Source organism: Oncorhynchus kisutch, linkage group LG30 (assembly GCF_002021735.2).
Source record: "Oncorhynchus kisutch isolate 150728-3 linkage group LG30, Okis_V2, whole genome shotgun sequence".
NCBI lineage: Eukaryota > Metazoa > Chordata > Actinopteri > Salmoniformes > Salmonidae > Oncorhynchus > Oncorhynchus kisutch.
In genome coordinates this window covers 38793640-38810365 of record NC_034203.2, presented here as the reverse complement: position 1 = coordinate 38810365, position 16726 = coordinate 38793640, and the positions used below count along the sequence as shown (strand labels likewise).

Sequence of the window (16726 nt, the reverse complement as noted above, 5' to 3'; positions counted from 1 at the left end):
GTGAGTCCTATTATACCATAGTAATACATTAGACCTGTACCGAGCCTCCCAGCCTGGTGAGTCCTATTATACCATAGTGATACATTACACCTGTAAAGACCTGTACCGCGCCTCCCAGCCTGGTGAGTCCTATTATACCATAGTAATACATTAGACCTGTACCGAGCCTCCCAGTCTGGTGAGTCCTATTATACCATAGTGATGCATTACACCTGTAAAGACCTGTACTGAGCCTCCCAGCCTGGTGAGTCCTATTATACCATAGTAATACATTAGACCTGTACTGAGCCTCCCAGCCTGGTGAGTCCTATTATACCATAGTGATACATTACACCTGTAAAGACCTGTACTGAGCCTCCCAGCCTGGTGAGTCCTATTATACCATAGTGATACATTACACCTGTAAAGACCTGTACTGAGCCTCCCAGCCTGGTGAATCCTATTATACCATAGTGATACATTACACCTGTAAAGACCTGTACTGAGCCTCCCAGCCTGGTGAATCCTATTATACCATAGTAATACATTAGACCTGTACTGAGCCTCCCAGCCTGGTGAATCCTATTATACCATAGTGATACATTACACCTGTAAAGACCTGTACTGAGCCTCCCAGCCTGGTGAGTCCTATTATACCATAGTGATGCATTACACCTGTAAAGACCTGTACTGAGCCTCCCAGCCTGGTGACTCCTATTATACCATAGTAATACATTACACCTGTAAAGACCTGTACTGAGCCTCCCAGCCTGGTGAGTCCTATTATACCATAGTGATGCATTACACCTGTAAAGACCTGTACCGAGCCTCCCAGCCTGGTGAGTCCTATTATACCATAGTGATGCATTACACCTGTAAAGACCTGTACTGAGCCTCCCAGCCTGGTGAATCCTATTATACCATAGTGATACATTACACCTGTAAAGACCTGTACTGAGCCTCCCAGTCTGGTGAATCCTATTATACCATAGTGATACATTAGACCTGTACTGAGCCTCCCAGCCTGGTGAATCCTATTATACCATAGTGATACATTACACCTGTAAAGATCTCTACCGAGCCTCCCAGCCTGGTGAATCCTATTATACCATAGTGATACATTACACCTGTAAAGACCTGTACTGAGCCTCCCAGCCTGGTGAATCCTATTATACCATAGTGATACATTACACCTGTAAATACCTGTACCGAGCCTCCCAGCCTGGTGAGTCCTATTATACCATAGTAATACATTAGACCTGTACCGCGCCTCCCAGCCTGGTGAGTCCTATTATACCATAGTAATACATTAGACCTGTACCGAGCCTCCCAGTCTGGTGAGTCCTATTATACCATAGTGATGCATTACACCTGTAAAGACCTGTACTGAGCCTCCCAGCCTGGTGAGTCCTATTATACCATAGTAATACATTAGACCTGTACTGAGCCTCCCAGCCTGGTGAGTCCTATTATACCATAGTGATACATTACACCTGTAAAGACCTGTACTGAGCCTCCCAGCCTGGTGAGTCCTATTATACCATAGTGATACATTACACCTGTAAAGACCTGTACTGAGCCTCCCAGCCTGGTGAATCCTATTATACCATAGTGATACATTACACCTGTAAAGACCTGTACTGAGCCACCCAGCCTGGTGAATCCTATTATACCATAGTAATACATTAGACCTGTACTGAGCCTCCCAGCCTGGTGAATCCTATTATACCATAGTGATGCATTACACCTGTAAAGACCTGTACCGAGCCTCCCAGCCTGGTGAGTCCTATTATACCATAGTGATGCATTACACCTGTAAAGACCTGTACCGAGCCTCCCAGCCTGGTGAATCCTATTATACCATAGTGATACATTACACCTGTAAAGACCTGTACTGAGCCTCCCAGCCTGGTGAATCCTATTATACCATAGTGATACATTACACCTGTAAAGACCTGTACTGAGCCTCCCAGTCTGGTGAATCCTATTATACCATAGTGATACATTAGACCTGTACTGAGCCTCCCAGCCTGGTGAATCCTATTATACCATAGTGATACATTACACCTGTAAAGACCTCTACCGAGCCTCCCAGCCTGGTGAATCCTATTATACCATAGTGATACATTGCACCTGTAAAGACCTGTACTGAGCCTCCCAGTCTGGTGAATCCTATTATACCATAGTGATACATTACACCTGTAAAGACCTGTACTGAGCCTCCCAGTCTGGTGAATCCTATTATACCATAGTGATACATTACACCTGTAAAGACCTGTACTGAGCCTCCCAGTCTGGTGAATCCTATTATACCATAGTGATACATTACACCTGTAAAGACCTGTACTGAGCCTCCCAGCCTGGTGAATCCTATTATACCATAGTGATACATTACACCTGTAAAGACCTGTACTGAGCCTCCCAGTCTGGTGAGTCCTATTATACCATAGTGATACATTTGACCTGTACTGAGCCTCCCAGTCTGGTGAGTCCTATTATACCATAGTGATACATTACACCTGTAAAGACCTGTACTGAGCCTCCCAGCCTGGTGAATCCTATTATACCATAGTGATACATTACACCTGTAAAGACCTGTACTGAGCCTCCCAGCCTGGTGAGGGTATAAGCCTCTCTACTTGGCACTCAGCATTAAGGAGATGTCCTGTCTGTTGGAATGTTGGTGTACAAAAGGGCTGCTCTGACATAACTTCCTCTTCCTGTATAGCTCTGTTCCTGGTGGATAACTTCCATGAGGTGTACCTGTGGCAGGGCTGGTGGCCCCAGGACAGCGAGAACCCCAGCTCCACCAGGATAAGATGGGACATGGACAGGAAGTGTGCCATGGAAACGGTGCTGCAGTACTGCATGGGTAGGATACCTGATGATGTTATCATCTCTGGCCTCTCTGTTAACATAAGGTGCTTGATGTTACATCTTAAAGACTTTGAACTTTGCACCCGCAGACCTTTTCACTTAGGGCATGTCTCTAGTTAGGATGTGTTGCTAAACGTGCTGACTTCCTCCCGCAGAGAATAATGAGAAGAAGTCTCAGAAGTCGTATCTGATCCATGCTGGTCTGGAGCCTCTCACCTTCACCAACGTGTTCCCAAGCTGGGAGCACAGAGAGGACATTGCAGAGATCACTGAGAGGGTGAGTTATTCACTATACTGACCTGCCAACCCTTATACACAAACACACACTGACCATAAGGGAGAGTTTGCAGCACCACTACGTCAAGGGAAACATAGTATTCTTTCTAACAAAGATATCTATACTGAACTAAAATATAAACGTGACATCTAAAGTGTTGGTTTCATGAGCTGAAATACAGATCCCAGAAATGAAGCTAATTTCTCTCAAATTTTATGCACAAATTTGTTTACATCCCTGTTAGTGAGCATTTCTCCTTTGCCAAGATAATCCATCCACCTGACAGCTGAGGAATAATCAAGAAGATGATTAAACAGCATGATCATTACACAGGTGCACCTTGTGCTGGGAACAATAAAACGTACAGTTTTGTCACACAACACAATGCCACAGACAGGGGCGCCACCAGGGATTTTGGGCCCCATGAGGCCCCATGAATAGATATCACATTGGGCCCCACCACCACAGACCATACCAAACCTGTGCAATTATTGTAACCACACCTCCAGAACCCAATCGACCCATTCAAAGCTTTAAATAACTCTAGCTTTGCAGGCTTGCAATTCTCTTGTAGCCCAATATTTACTGTCTCATATTTACTGACAGTGAGCTGTGATAATATAACCCTGTGCAGACATTCATGCATCATCCAGTGAAATTCACTATTCGATGCCAGACTGATACCCTCGATAAGAAATGTGCTATAGGCCATCTTTAACCGTCTCTAAATGTCATTTTAATGGAAAATTCTCTTAACATTAATCATTAACTTAAAATAAATAGAACTTAAGTATACATTAACCTGTTCAATTAAATGAACATGATCATCTATAGAACGATATAACAAACAAAATAATCAAATCAGCAGCAGATTTTTGAACTAGGTATACACACCAACTAGGTATACACACCAACTAGGTATACACACCAACTAGGTATACACACCAACTAGGTATACACACCAACTAGGTATACACACCAACTAGGTATACACACCAACTAGGTATACACACCAACTAGGTATACACACCAACTAGGTATACACACCAACTAGGTATACACACCAACTAGGTATACACACCAACTAGGTATACACACCAACTAGGTATACACACCAACTAGGTCACCAAATCAATAGGTTTCTTCCACTTGGGGTCTTGATTGTGCACAACAAATGTTATGGTCAATCCAGCCATTACTTTGAGATCTATCTTGTTCTCAGTCTTGTTCTCAGTCTGTTCTCAGTCTTGTTCTCAGCCGGTGGGCATCATGTGTGTAGTGATCCAATATCCATAGTGATGCCATTTAACAGTTATCACTGGCCCTTGCTGAGTCTTACTCACCAAGAGCCCAGCGCTGAGCCTTCTTGCTAGCAAAGTCACCGATCAAGTCTTTGAAGTCCAGCTTTCTAGCTAACTGACTTTCAATGTACAGCATGGCAAGACTGCACAGCCTGTCCTGGGACATAGTGGACCTCAAATAGATTTTTTTTCAGTTTACTGAAAGCTCCTTCGCCATCAGCAACCGTCACAGGCAGTGTGGAAAATATATGTAAAGCAATGGACACTTCTCCCAAAATGCTTTGCAGCTGCATTGTACAAATTGCATTCAGGAGACAAGATAGGGGGGACAGTGGCAGTATGTACAGTGTTCAGGAGACCAAGAGGGGACAGGTTAGGAGGGGAAAGTGTCAGCATATACAGTGTTCAGGAGACCAAGAGGGGACAGGTTAGGAGGGGAAAGTGTCAGTATGTACAGTGTTCAGGAGACCAAGAGGGGACAAGTTAGGAGGGGAAAGTGTCAGCATATACAGTGTTCAGGAGACCAAGAGGGGACAGGTTAGGAGGGGACAGTGGCAGCATATACAGTGTTCAGGGGACCAAGAGGGGACAGGTTAGGAGGGGACAGTGGCAGCATATACAGTGTTCAGGTGTCAGGAGACCAAGAGGGGACAAGTTAGGAGGGGACAGTGGCAGCATATACAGTGTTCAGGAGACCAAGAGGGGACAGGTTAGGAGGGGACAGTGGCAGCATATACAGTGTTCAGGGGACCAAGAGGGGACAGGTTAGGAGGGGACAGTGGCAGCATATACAGTGTTCAGGAGACCAAGAGGGGACAGGTTAGGAGGGGACATTGGCAGCATATACAGTGTTCAGGAGACCAAGAGGGGACAGGTTAGGAGGGGACAGTGGCAGCATATACAGTGTTCAGGTGTCAGGAGACCAAGAGGGGACAAGTTAGGAGGGGACAGTGGCAGCATATACAGTGTTCAGGAGACCAAGAGGGGACAGGTTAGGAGGGGACAGTGGCAGCATATACAGTGTTCAGGAGACCAAGAGGGGACAGGTTAGGAGGGGACAGTGGCAGCATATACAGTGTTCAGGTGTCAGGAGACCAAGAGGGGACAAGTTAGGAGGGGACAGTGGCAGCATATACAGTGTTCAGGAGACCAAGAGGGGACAGGTTAGGAGGGGACAGTGGCAGCATATACAGTGTTCAGGTGTCAGGAGACCAAGAGGGGACAAGTTAGGAGGGGACAGTGGCAGCATATACAGTGTTCAGGAGACCAAGAGGGGACAGGTTAGGAGGGGACATTGGCAGCATATACAGTGTTCAGGAGACCAAGAGGGGACAGGTTAGGAGGGGACATTGGCAGCATATACAGTGTTCAGGAGACCAAGAGGGGACAAGTTAGGAAGGGACAGTGGCAGTATGTACAGTGTCCAGGTGTCTTACTTCATGATGAAACTTGGGTGTAAGATCTCTGGAATACTTCATGAGTTCATGAGGCACACAGAAGGGACTTTATCCTCACTAATCTGACTAACTTTCAGAACAACAGAAAACTATTGTACAACTTTTGCAGGGGTGTGGAACCTAGTGTCCAGGTCACTTATGATGTCGTCCATAGCAGTAAAAACACTATGTTCTGGATCCTAGTGTCCAGGTCACTTATGATGTCATCCATAGCAGTATAAAACACTGTTCTGGAACCTAGTGTCCAGGTCACTTATGATGTCGTCCATAGCAGTAAAAACACTATGTTCTGGAACCTAGTGTCCAGGTCACTTATGATGTCATCCATAGCAGTAAAAACACTGTGTTCTGGAACCTGGTGTCCAGGTCACTTATGATGTCGTCCATAGCAGTAAAAACACTGTTCTGGAACCTAGTGTCCAGGTCACTTATGATGTCATCCACAGCAGTAAAAACACTGTTCTGGAACCTAGTGTCCAGGTCACTTATGATGTCATCCATAGCAGTAAAAACACTGTGTTCTGGAACCTAGTGTCCAGGTCACTTATGATGTCGTCCATAGCAGTAAAAACACTGTGTTCTGGAACCTAGTGTCCAGGTCACTTATGATGTCGTCCATAGCAGTAAAAACACTATGTTCTGAAACACTGTTGCTGCACTGTCCTGAGCTGTCTCCTCTTGAGAGGTCTCATCATGGAATCTCTTTCTCTGGCGGCTGTGTTTCTTGCTAAATTGAGGTGCAACATCCATTTGCGTAGCAATCAGTGTTGCCTCAGACAGGAGAGACTCTCATCCATCTCTAAGATCTCTTCCTTTAAGGCTCTGATATTGGCTGCCTTCTGTGTCAAGTGAGATTTTTCCTGACTGGAGAATCACATACCTGTCGTCAATGCATTGCAGTACCTGCAATTATGCCAACTGACATGTCATTCAACACAATGCTGCTCACCTCCTTCAGTTGGGAGTAGGACTGTTTCAGGGGTATGGGTATGGGGAGACGGGGCTGGTTCAGGGGTATGGGGAGACGGGGCTGGTTCAGGAGTATGGAGAGACTGGGCTGGTTCAGGGGTATGGGGAGACGGGGCTGGTTCAGGGGTATGGGGAGACGGGGCTGGTTCAGGGGTATGGGGAGACGGGGCTGGTTCAGGGGTATGGGGAGACGGGGCTGGTTCAGGGGTATGGGGAGACGGGGCTGGTTCAGGGGTATGGGGAGATGGGGCTGGTTCAGGGGTATGGGGAGACGGGGCTGGTTCAGGGGTATGGGGATGGGGAGACCGGGCTGCTGAGCCTGAAGCTGCATCTGTTGGGCCTGGCACCAGGCAGGGGCAGGGACAACTGATATAGTATGAAGAGCTTGCTAAAAGTTTGCCTGCATTGATTAAATGTCGGCTGAAAGAGCCCACACAGCGGCACCAGCCCACACAGCGGCACCAGCCCACACAGCGGCACCAGCCCACACAGCGGCACCAGCCCACACAGCGGCACCAGCCAAACACAGCGACAGTGCATTTGGAAAGTATTCAGATCCCTAGACTTTTTCTACATTTTGTGACTTTACAGCCTTATTCTAAAATGGATTAAATTGTTTTTTTCCCCCATCAATCTACACATAATACCCCATAATGACAAAGCAAAAGCAGGTCTTTACTTTTGGCAGCAATTACAGAATTGAGTCTTCTTGGGTATGACGCTACAAATCAAATGTATTTATATAGCCCTTCTTAGATCAGCTGATATCTCAAAAGTGCTGTACAGAAATGCAGGTATAGAAGCTTGGCACACCTGTATTTGGGGAGTTTCTCTCATTCTTCTCTGCAGATCCTCTCAAGCTCTGTCAGGTTGGATAGGGAGCATCGCTGCACAGCTATTTTCAAGTCTTTCCAGAGATGCTTGATCGAGTTCAAGTCCGGGCTCTGGCTGGGCCACTCAAGGACATTCAGAGACTTGTCCCGAAGCTACTCCTGCGTTGTCTTTGTTGTGTGCTTAGTCGTTGTCCTGTTGGAAGGCAAACCTTTGCCCCAGTCTGAGGTCCTGAGTGATCTGGAGCAGGTTTTCATCAAGGATCTCTCTGTAGTTTGCTCTGTTCATCTTTTCCTCAATCTTGACTAGTCTCCCAGTCCCTGCTGCTGAAAAACATATCCACAGCATGATGCTGCCGCCACCATGCTTCACCATAGGGATGGTTTCAGGTTTCCTCCAGACGTGGTGCTTGACATTCAGTTCAATCTTGGTTTCATCAGACCAGAGAATCTTGTTTCTTCTGGTGCCTTTTTGTCAAACTCCAAGCGTGTTGTCATGTGCCTTTTACTGAAGCGTGGCTTCCATCTGGTCACTCTACCATAAATCAAAATCAAATGTATTTATATAGCCCTTCGTACATCAGCTGATATCTCAAAGTGCTGTACAGAAACCCAGCCTAAAACCCCAAACAGCAAGCAATGCAGGTGTAGAAGCACGGTGGCTAGGAAAAACTCCCTAGAAAGGCCAAAACCTAGGAAGAAACCTAGAGAGGAACCAGGCTATGTGGGGTGGCCAGTCCTCTTCTGGCTGTGCCGGGTGGAGATTAAAACAGAACATGGCCAAGATGTTCAAATGTTCATAAATGACCAGCATGGTCGTATAATAATAAGGCAGAACAGTTGAAACTGGAGCAGCATCACAGTCAGATGGACTGGGGACAGCAAGGAGTCATCATGTCAGGTAGTCCTGGGGCATGGTCCTAGGGCTCAGGTCCTCCGAGAGAGAGAAAAAAAAAGAGAGAATTAGAGAGAGCATTTGTGGGGTGGCCAGTCCTCTTCTGGCTGTGCCGGGTGGAGATTAAAACAGAACATGACCAAGATGTTCAAATGTTCATAAATGATCAGCATGTTCGAATAATAAGAAGGCAGAACAGTTGAAACTGGAGCAGCAGCACGGCCAGGTGGACTGGGGACAGCAAGGAGTCATCATGTCAGGTAATCCTGGGGCATGGTCCTAGGGCTCAGGTCCTCCGAGAAAGAGAAGGAGAGAATTAGAGAACGCACACTTAGATTCACATAGGACACCGAATAGGACAGGAGAAGTACTCCAGATATAACAAACTGACCCTAGCCCCCCGACACATAAACTACTGCAGCATAAATACTGGAGGCTGAGACAGGAGGGGTCAGGAGACACTGTGGACCCATCCGAGGACACCCCCGGACAGGGCCAAACAGGAATGATATAACCCCACCCACTTTGCCAAAGCACAGCCCCCACACCACTAGAGGGATATCTTCAACCACCAACTTACCATCCTGAGACAGGGCCGAGTATAGCCCACAAAGATCTCCGCCATGGCACAACCCAAGGGGGGGCGCCAACCCAGACAGGATGACCACATCAGTGAATCAACCCACTCAGGTGACGCACCCCTTCCAGGGACGGCATGAGAGGGCCCCAGTAAGCCAGTGACTCAGCCCCTGTAATAGGGTTAGAGGCAGAGAATCCCAGTGGAAAGAGGGGAACCGGCCAGGCAGAGACAGCAAGGGCGGTTCGTTTCTCCAGAGCCTTTCCGTTCACCTTCCCACTCCTGGGCCAGACTACACTCAATCATATGACCCACTGAAGAGATGAGTCTTCAGTAAAGACTTAAAGGTTGAGACCGAGTTTGCGTCTCTGACATGGGTAGGCAGACCGTTCCATAAAAATGGAGCTCTATAGGAGAAAGCCCTGCCTCCAGCTGTTTGCTTAGAAATTCTAGGGACAATTAGGAGGCCTGCGTCTTGTGACCGTAGCGTATGTGTAGGTATGTACGGCAGGACCAAATCAGAGAGATCGGTAGGAGCAAGCCCATGTAATGCTTTGTAGGTTAGCAGTAAAACCTTGAAATCAGCCCTTGCTTTGACAGGAAGCCAGTGTAGAGAGGCTAGCACTGGAGTAATATGATCACATTTTTTGGTTCTAGTCAGGATTCTAGCAGCCGTATTTAGCACTAACTGAAGTTTATTTAGTGCTTTATCCGGGTAGCCGGAAAGTAGAGCATTGCAGTAGTCTAACCTAGAAGTGACAAAAGCATGGATGAATTTTTCTGCCACATTTTTGGACAGAAAGTTTCTGATTTTTGCAATGTTACGTAGATGGAAAAAAGCTGTCCTTGAAACAGTCTTGATATGTTCTTCAAAAGAGAGATCAGGGTCCAGAGTAATGCCGAGGTCCTTCAGAGTTTTATTTGAGACGACTGTACAACCATTAAGATTAATTAGTTTAAAAGTAGAAAGTTTGCAGCCATCCACTTCCTTATGTCTGAAACACATGCTTCTAGCAAGGGCAATTTTGGGGCTTCACCATGTTTCATTGAAATGTACAGCTGTGTGTCATCCGCATAGCAGTGAAAGTTAACATTATGTTTTCGAATAACATCCCCAAGAGGTAAAATATATAGTGAAAACAATAGTGGTCCTAAAACGGAACCTCGAGGAACACCGAAATTTACAGTTGATTTGTCAGAGGACAAACCATTCACAGAGACAAACTGATATCTTTCCGACAGATAAGATCTAAACCAGGCCAGAACTTGTCCGTGTAGACCAATTTGGGTTTCCAATCTCTCCAAAAGAATGTGGTGATCGATGGTATCAAAAGCAGCACTAAGGTCTAGGAGCATGAGGACAGATGCAGAGCCTCGGTCCGATGCCATTAAAATGTCATTTACCACCTTCACAAGTGCCGTCTCAGTGCTATGATGGGGTCTAAAACCAGACTGAAGCATTTCGTATACATTGTTTGTCTTCAGGAAGGCAGTAAGCCATAAAGCCCTGATTGGTGGAATGCTGCAGAGATGGTTGTACTTCTGGAAGGTTCTCCCATCTCCACAGAGGAACTCTGGGTGCTCTGTCAGAGTGACCATCGAGTTCTTGGTCACCTCCCTGACCAAGGCCCTTCTCCCCCGATTGCTCAGTTTGGCCTGGTGGCCAGCTCTAGGAAGTGTCTTGGTGATTCCAAACTTCTTCCGTTTAAGAATGATGGAGGCCACTGAGATCTTGGACCTTCAATGCTGCATAATGTTTTTGGGACCCTTCCCCAGATCTGTGCCTTGAAACAATCCTGTCTCGGAGCGTTACGGCCAATTCCTTCAACCTCATGGCTTGGTTTTTGCTCTGACATGCACGGTCAACTGTGGGACCTTGTATAAACAGGTGTGTGCCTTTCCAAATCATGTCCAATCAATTGAATTTACCACAGGTGGACTCCAAGTTGTAGAAACATCTCAAGGATGATCAATGGAAACAGGATGCACCTGAACTCCATTTCGAGTCTCATAGTAAAGGGTTTGAATACTTATGCAAGAAAGGTATTTCTGTTTTTTAAAATGTTTTATACATTTGCAAACATTTCTAAAAACCTGTTTTGTCATTTTGGGATATTGTGTGTAGATTACTTAGGAAAATGTTTAATTTAGTTATTTTTAGATTAATGCTGTAACATAACAAAATGTGGAAAAAGTCAAGGGGTCTGAATACTTTCCTAATGCACTGAATGTGTATGTGACCAATTAAAATGTGATTTGATTTACTAACCCACACAGCTACACACACATTAACAGTACTGCTCTCACACACACACACACATCCAAACACCCACATGGCCGGTTGAAATATACAGTACTCTTATCCTCCTTTTTGGGACTATTTGAGTTGATTGTCTCGTGTGTGTGTGTGTGTGTGTGTGTGTGTCAGGAGGTGGAGGTGTGTAACCAGATCATCCTGGTGGAAGATGTGCTGGCCAGGCTGTGCCAGAACACCTATCCCCTGGCTGAGCTGTTGGCACGCCCACTTCCTGAAGGCGTCGACCCCCTCCGCCTGGAGCTCTACCTATCAGACCAGGACTTTGAGGTGAGATCACACCCCTGATCAATGATCATTCAGTTCTAACACACCCTGTGAGAATAGGATACCTTGATTTCAGGTTTAATGAGCTGGTTTCCCAGACCAATGTTAGGCCTGGTCCTGGATTAAAATCACTTTCAATGGAGAATCTCAATTTCTTAAAAGCACTTCTCTCTCTCCCACCATTCAACAAGAGAGGCCATCTCCCTCCATGTGTTTATCTCTATTTACAGAATTCAACAAACACACAGAGCACACAAACACACAGAGCACACACTGAGGGAGGACAGAGTGGGGTCCAACGTCAGCGCTCTCTCTGTGTACTCAAGAAATTTGTTTTCTCTCCCTGGGTGTCAGCGCCACTCCCCACACAGTCTGACCAATGAGGATAGAAGGCCAGAGAGATGCTTGGCCAATGAGAGAGAGAGAGAGAGACAAGGGGCTGTATGCATAATGCATCTCAGAGTGCTGATCTAGGATCAGTTGGCCAATAAGAGCGACCAGGGGCTGTTTGTATCATGCATCTCAGTGCTGATCTAGGATCAGTTGGCCAATAAGAGCGACCAGGGGCTGTTTGTATCATGCATCTCAGTGCTGATCTAGGATCAGCTGGCCAATAAGAGAGAGACCAGGGGCTGTATGCATAATGCATCTCAGTGCTGCTCTAGGATCAGTTGGCCAATAAGAGAGAGACCAGGGGCTCTATGCATAATGCATCTCAGAATGCTGATCTAGGATCAGTTTGACATTTTAGATCACAATGAATAACGACAGGGAAGACATGATCCTGGATCTGCACTCCTACTCTGAGATGGTTGATACCTACAGGCCCTAATGTCATTGATGTGATTCTCTCTACCATCATTACTTTACGCTCCCTGGCTATTGATGTAACCTATACGCTGGGAGTCAGGAAGCAGGTGCTATTGATGTAACCTATACGCTGGGAGTCAGGAAGCAGGTGCTATTGATGTAACATACGCTGGGAGTCAGGAAGCAGGTGCTATTGATGTAACCTATACGCTGGGAGTCAGGAAGCAGGTGCTATTGATGTAACTTATACGCTGGGAGTCAGGAAGCAGGTGCTATTGATGTAACATACGCTGGGAGTCAGGAAGCAGGTGCTATTGATGTAACATACGCTGGGAGTCAGGAAGCAGGTGTTATTGATGTAACCTATACGCTGGGAGTCAGGAAGCAGGTGTTATTGATGTAACCTATACGCTGGGAGTCAAGAAGCCGGTGTTATTGATGTAACCTATACGCTGGGAGTCAGGAAGCAGGTGTTATTGATGTAACCTATACGCTGGGAGTCAGGAAGCAGGTGTTATTGATGTAACCTATACGCTGGGAGTCAGGAAGCAGGTGTTATTGATGTAACCTATACGCTGGGAGTCAGGAAGCGGGTGTTATTGATGTAACCTATACGCTGGGAGTCAGGAAGCGGGTGCTATTGATGTAACCTATACGCTGGGAGTCAGGAAGCAGGTGCTATTGATGTAACCTATACGCTGGGAGTCAGGAAGCAGGTGCTATTGATGTAACCTATGCTGGGAGTCAGGAAGCAGGTGCTATTGATGTAACCTATATGCTGGGAGTCAGGAAGCAGGTGTTATTGATGTAACCTATACGCTGGGAGTCAGGAAGCAGGTGTTATTGATGTAACCTATACGCTGGGAGTCAGGAAGCAGGTGCTATTGATGTAACATATACGCTGGGAGTCAGGAAGCAGGTGCTATTGATGTAACATATACGCTGGGAGTCAGGAAGCAGGTGCAGAAGGTGAGTTTAATAAAGAAACTATGCAGATGAACGAACATGAGAGAAAACAATACTACCTAATGACTGACTGTCATCTGAGGGATAAATAAAAGGGGAGCAATCACGGAGGAAATGACGACCAGGTGTGCTTAATGATGGGGAACAGGTGTGCTTAATGATGGGGAACAGGTGTGTGTGTGTGTGTGTGTTAATAGCTGTCAGGGCTGGTGGTTACAGGTGACGTCGAGCGACAGAGGGAGGAAACGGGAATAGGCGTGACAATTGATGCCTAGTAGCACTGTAATAAACTGACTAATACCCAGGATCTGGAGCCCAAGCTAAATCTTACCTTTCAGGCTGGGTTCTAGGGGATTCAGATAAGGTGAGTTGTTTGGGCTGAGGACCATGATGAATGATCTGACTGTTCTTCCTCAAGGATAAAACATCCTCACTGAGCTGACTCACTCCTCTCTTCCTCTGGGCTGTCCTGCTTGTCTCTCTCTCTCTTTCTCTCTCTTTCTCTTTCTCTCTCTTTCTCTTTCTCTCTCTTTCTCTTTCTCTCTCTTTCTCTCTCTCTTTCTCTTTCTCTTTCTCTTTCTCTTTCTCTTTCTCTCTTTCTCTCTTTCTCTCTTTCTCTCTTTCTCTCTGTGTGCTGCTCCTCCACCTGTCTTTTCTTTCTCCACAGCGATGAGGAACACGGACTCCCAAATATAACTACTTCTGTGTAAACTGTATTTCACTTTGAACTGAACTCTTTGTGGGACCACAAACTGATGTAAAACATAACGGTTCACTATTTGACATTGTCTGAACTCAAAACAGTGCAATGTTAAAATGTACCACCTCACTCCATCTCTCATTGTATTACTTGATGATCTTCTCCCCATGCAGAAGGGGTTGGACACGAAGAGAGAGGAGTACGAAGGATTACCAGGGTGGAAGCAAGTCAACTTAAAGAAGGCTAAAGGACTGTTTTAGTCTAAGTTAACCTGACGATGGTTGTGGAGAGGAGAAGAAATTCAACAACTCTTGAAGGACAGTGGAAGTTGATAAAATACTTCTTTATTGTTAAGGCCAACCTGTTTCATCAGGTTGGTTGTGGAGAGAAGAGGACACAGAGACCGATGTAGGCCACCAGGCGGTGTCACCCATCCAGCCCTTCCCAGCGGTGTGACTGAACACCGCTGGCAGCACTTTAAATCGGAGGATGTGATCATCGTTTGGGTGGGATGGAATCAATGGAACCGTATCAAATGCATGGGTTTTTACATGAGAGTTTGATACAATTTCATTCACTCCGTTCCAGTCATTATTATGAGCGTCCTCCCCTCACCAGCCTCCTCTGCTGAACACACTCTCAGGGACGATAAGTGGGAGAAGAGGACAGAGGCTGGGTTGGGGGATCTGCTAAGGTGTGCTAGCCTCATGTAGCATCGTGTTTTTAACTTTTAATTATGTAACTATGTAGGAAAATGAAAATCCTGCTTAGCACATTTTCTCAGTGGCTTATCAGGAACTGTACAAGCAGGACCTGCTCTTTCTCTCTGTGTCTTTCTCTCTCTGTGTCTCTCTTTCTCTCTGTCTGTCTTTCTCTCTCTCTCTCTCTCTCTCTCTGTGTTTCATACTGTACTACTGTGTATGTAGACACTGTACTAAGTCTCCTAGAAGCACTTGCTATGTCACCACTCCTGCCACGTGAGTTGAAGAGGACAGTCAGCAACTCTGGGAGGTCAGTGGAAGTTGTTAAAAATGCTGCTTTATTGTTTAAAATAAACTTGTTTAAAACGACCCTTCATCAGGGTTTTACACGTAGGAAAATGAAGATGGCCGACAGAACTCTATACCATGGACATCATCAATGACATCATCAATGACATCATCGGACACACCGCTGTGGTCTCTGGCTTGGTGGTGTTTGTGAAGTCTTTCACAGATTCAGAAAGTATTCATACCCCTGGACTTATTCCACATTTTGTTGCCTGAATTCAACATCTATAAAATAGATATTGTTCTCACCCATCAACACACAATACCTCACAATGACAGAGAGTTGAAATGAAATACAGAAATACTGAGAATACTTTGTAGAAGCAGCGTTATTTTTTATTTTTTGTAAACATTTTGAAATAAATAATTTCACTTTGACATTATGGGGTATTGTGTGTGTGTGTGTGTGTGTGTGTGTGTGTAGGCCAGGGACCAAAAAAAAATCTAAATTCAATCCATTTTAAATTCAGGCTGTAACACAACAATATGTGGACTAAGTCAATGGGCTGAATACTTTCTGAAGGCAATGTACGTCAATGTATGTAAAACTGTATTCAACTTGAAAGTTCTGTGTAATATCTGTGTCAGTAGGAACTTTTTTTTCCCCTTGTCTACGATGTCTCAAAAGGTGATAACATGCTGAGTATGTACCTTTTAGATCCAAATTCTCCGGTATGGTACCTGGGCTGTCATAATGATGTCTAAGCTTCACAGGTACCTGAGAAATGTCAACGGTTGTATTTTTACAGGCATGGAGTTCTTCATGGGGAAAAAAACGTGATTTATGTGAATGTAATAGTGCCTTGCGTTTGTTTACAGTTTATATACAGGAATTGTCATCTGCGTTTTCAAAGACTTTAGTGAATAAACAAAATTGCAAATCCCAAAATCTAAATAGATGTTAGTGTGTTTCTTTGACACAGTCAGTGAATCACAATTTGTATTTTCTTGACACATCCTCGTGTCCTCCTCGACACATCCTCGTGTCCTCCTCGTCACATCCTCGTGTCCTCCTCGCCACATCCTCGTGTCCTCCTCGTCACATCCTCGTGTCCTCCTCGTCACATCCTCGTGTCCTCCTCGTCACATCCTCGTGTCCTCCCCGTCACATCCTCGTGTCCTCCCCGTCACATCCTCGTGTCCTCCTCGTCACATCCTCGTGTCCTTCTCGAAGCACATTCAAATAGATCTGAGGTTTTTCCCCTCGTTCCTTCTCCAATGTGCTTTAAGAAGGAGGCAAGGAGAGGATGTGACAAATCAAAGAAATACAATTAAGATTCAGTTTTGGATCTGATTTGAATCGAGCCCTAAAACTTCCTTGACTTTAACAGTTTGTCTTATGCCCAGCAGGTAGTGCTCTTTGTCCTCAGAACGTTCAGTGGAGTTCTCGTAAGAGGCATGTATACATTTGCCAAGTAAACTCAGCAAAAAAAGAAACGTCCCTTTTTCAGGACTTTG

The 16726-nt window shown here is 45.6% G+C and overlaps 1 protein-coding gene across 6 annotated transcripts in view; it reads left to right on the top strand.

Annotated features, from left to right (window-relative positions):
* The window catches only part of LOC109874775 (supervillin), a 117901-nt gene extending 101738 nt beyond the window's left edge, over nucleotides 1–16163 (top strand). For all 6 annotated transcript variants that reach the window (XM_031810721.1, XM_031810720.1, XM_031810723.1 and 3 more), the window contains 4 exons: nucleotides 2708–2851; nucleotides 3012–3133; nucleotides 11591–11746; nucleotides 14393–16163. In XM_031810721.1, coding sequence (XP_031666581.1) covers nucleotides 2708–2851; nucleotides 3012–3133; nucleotides 11591–11746; nucleotides 14393–14479 — 509 coding nt within the window. In that variant the 3' untranslated portion in view covers nucleotides 14480–16163. The remainder of the gene's footprint in view (nucleotides 1–2707; nucleotides 2852–3011; nucleotides 3134–11590; nucleotides 11747–14392) is intronic.
* The last annotated feature ends 563 nt before the right edge of the window (nucleotides 16164–16726 follow it).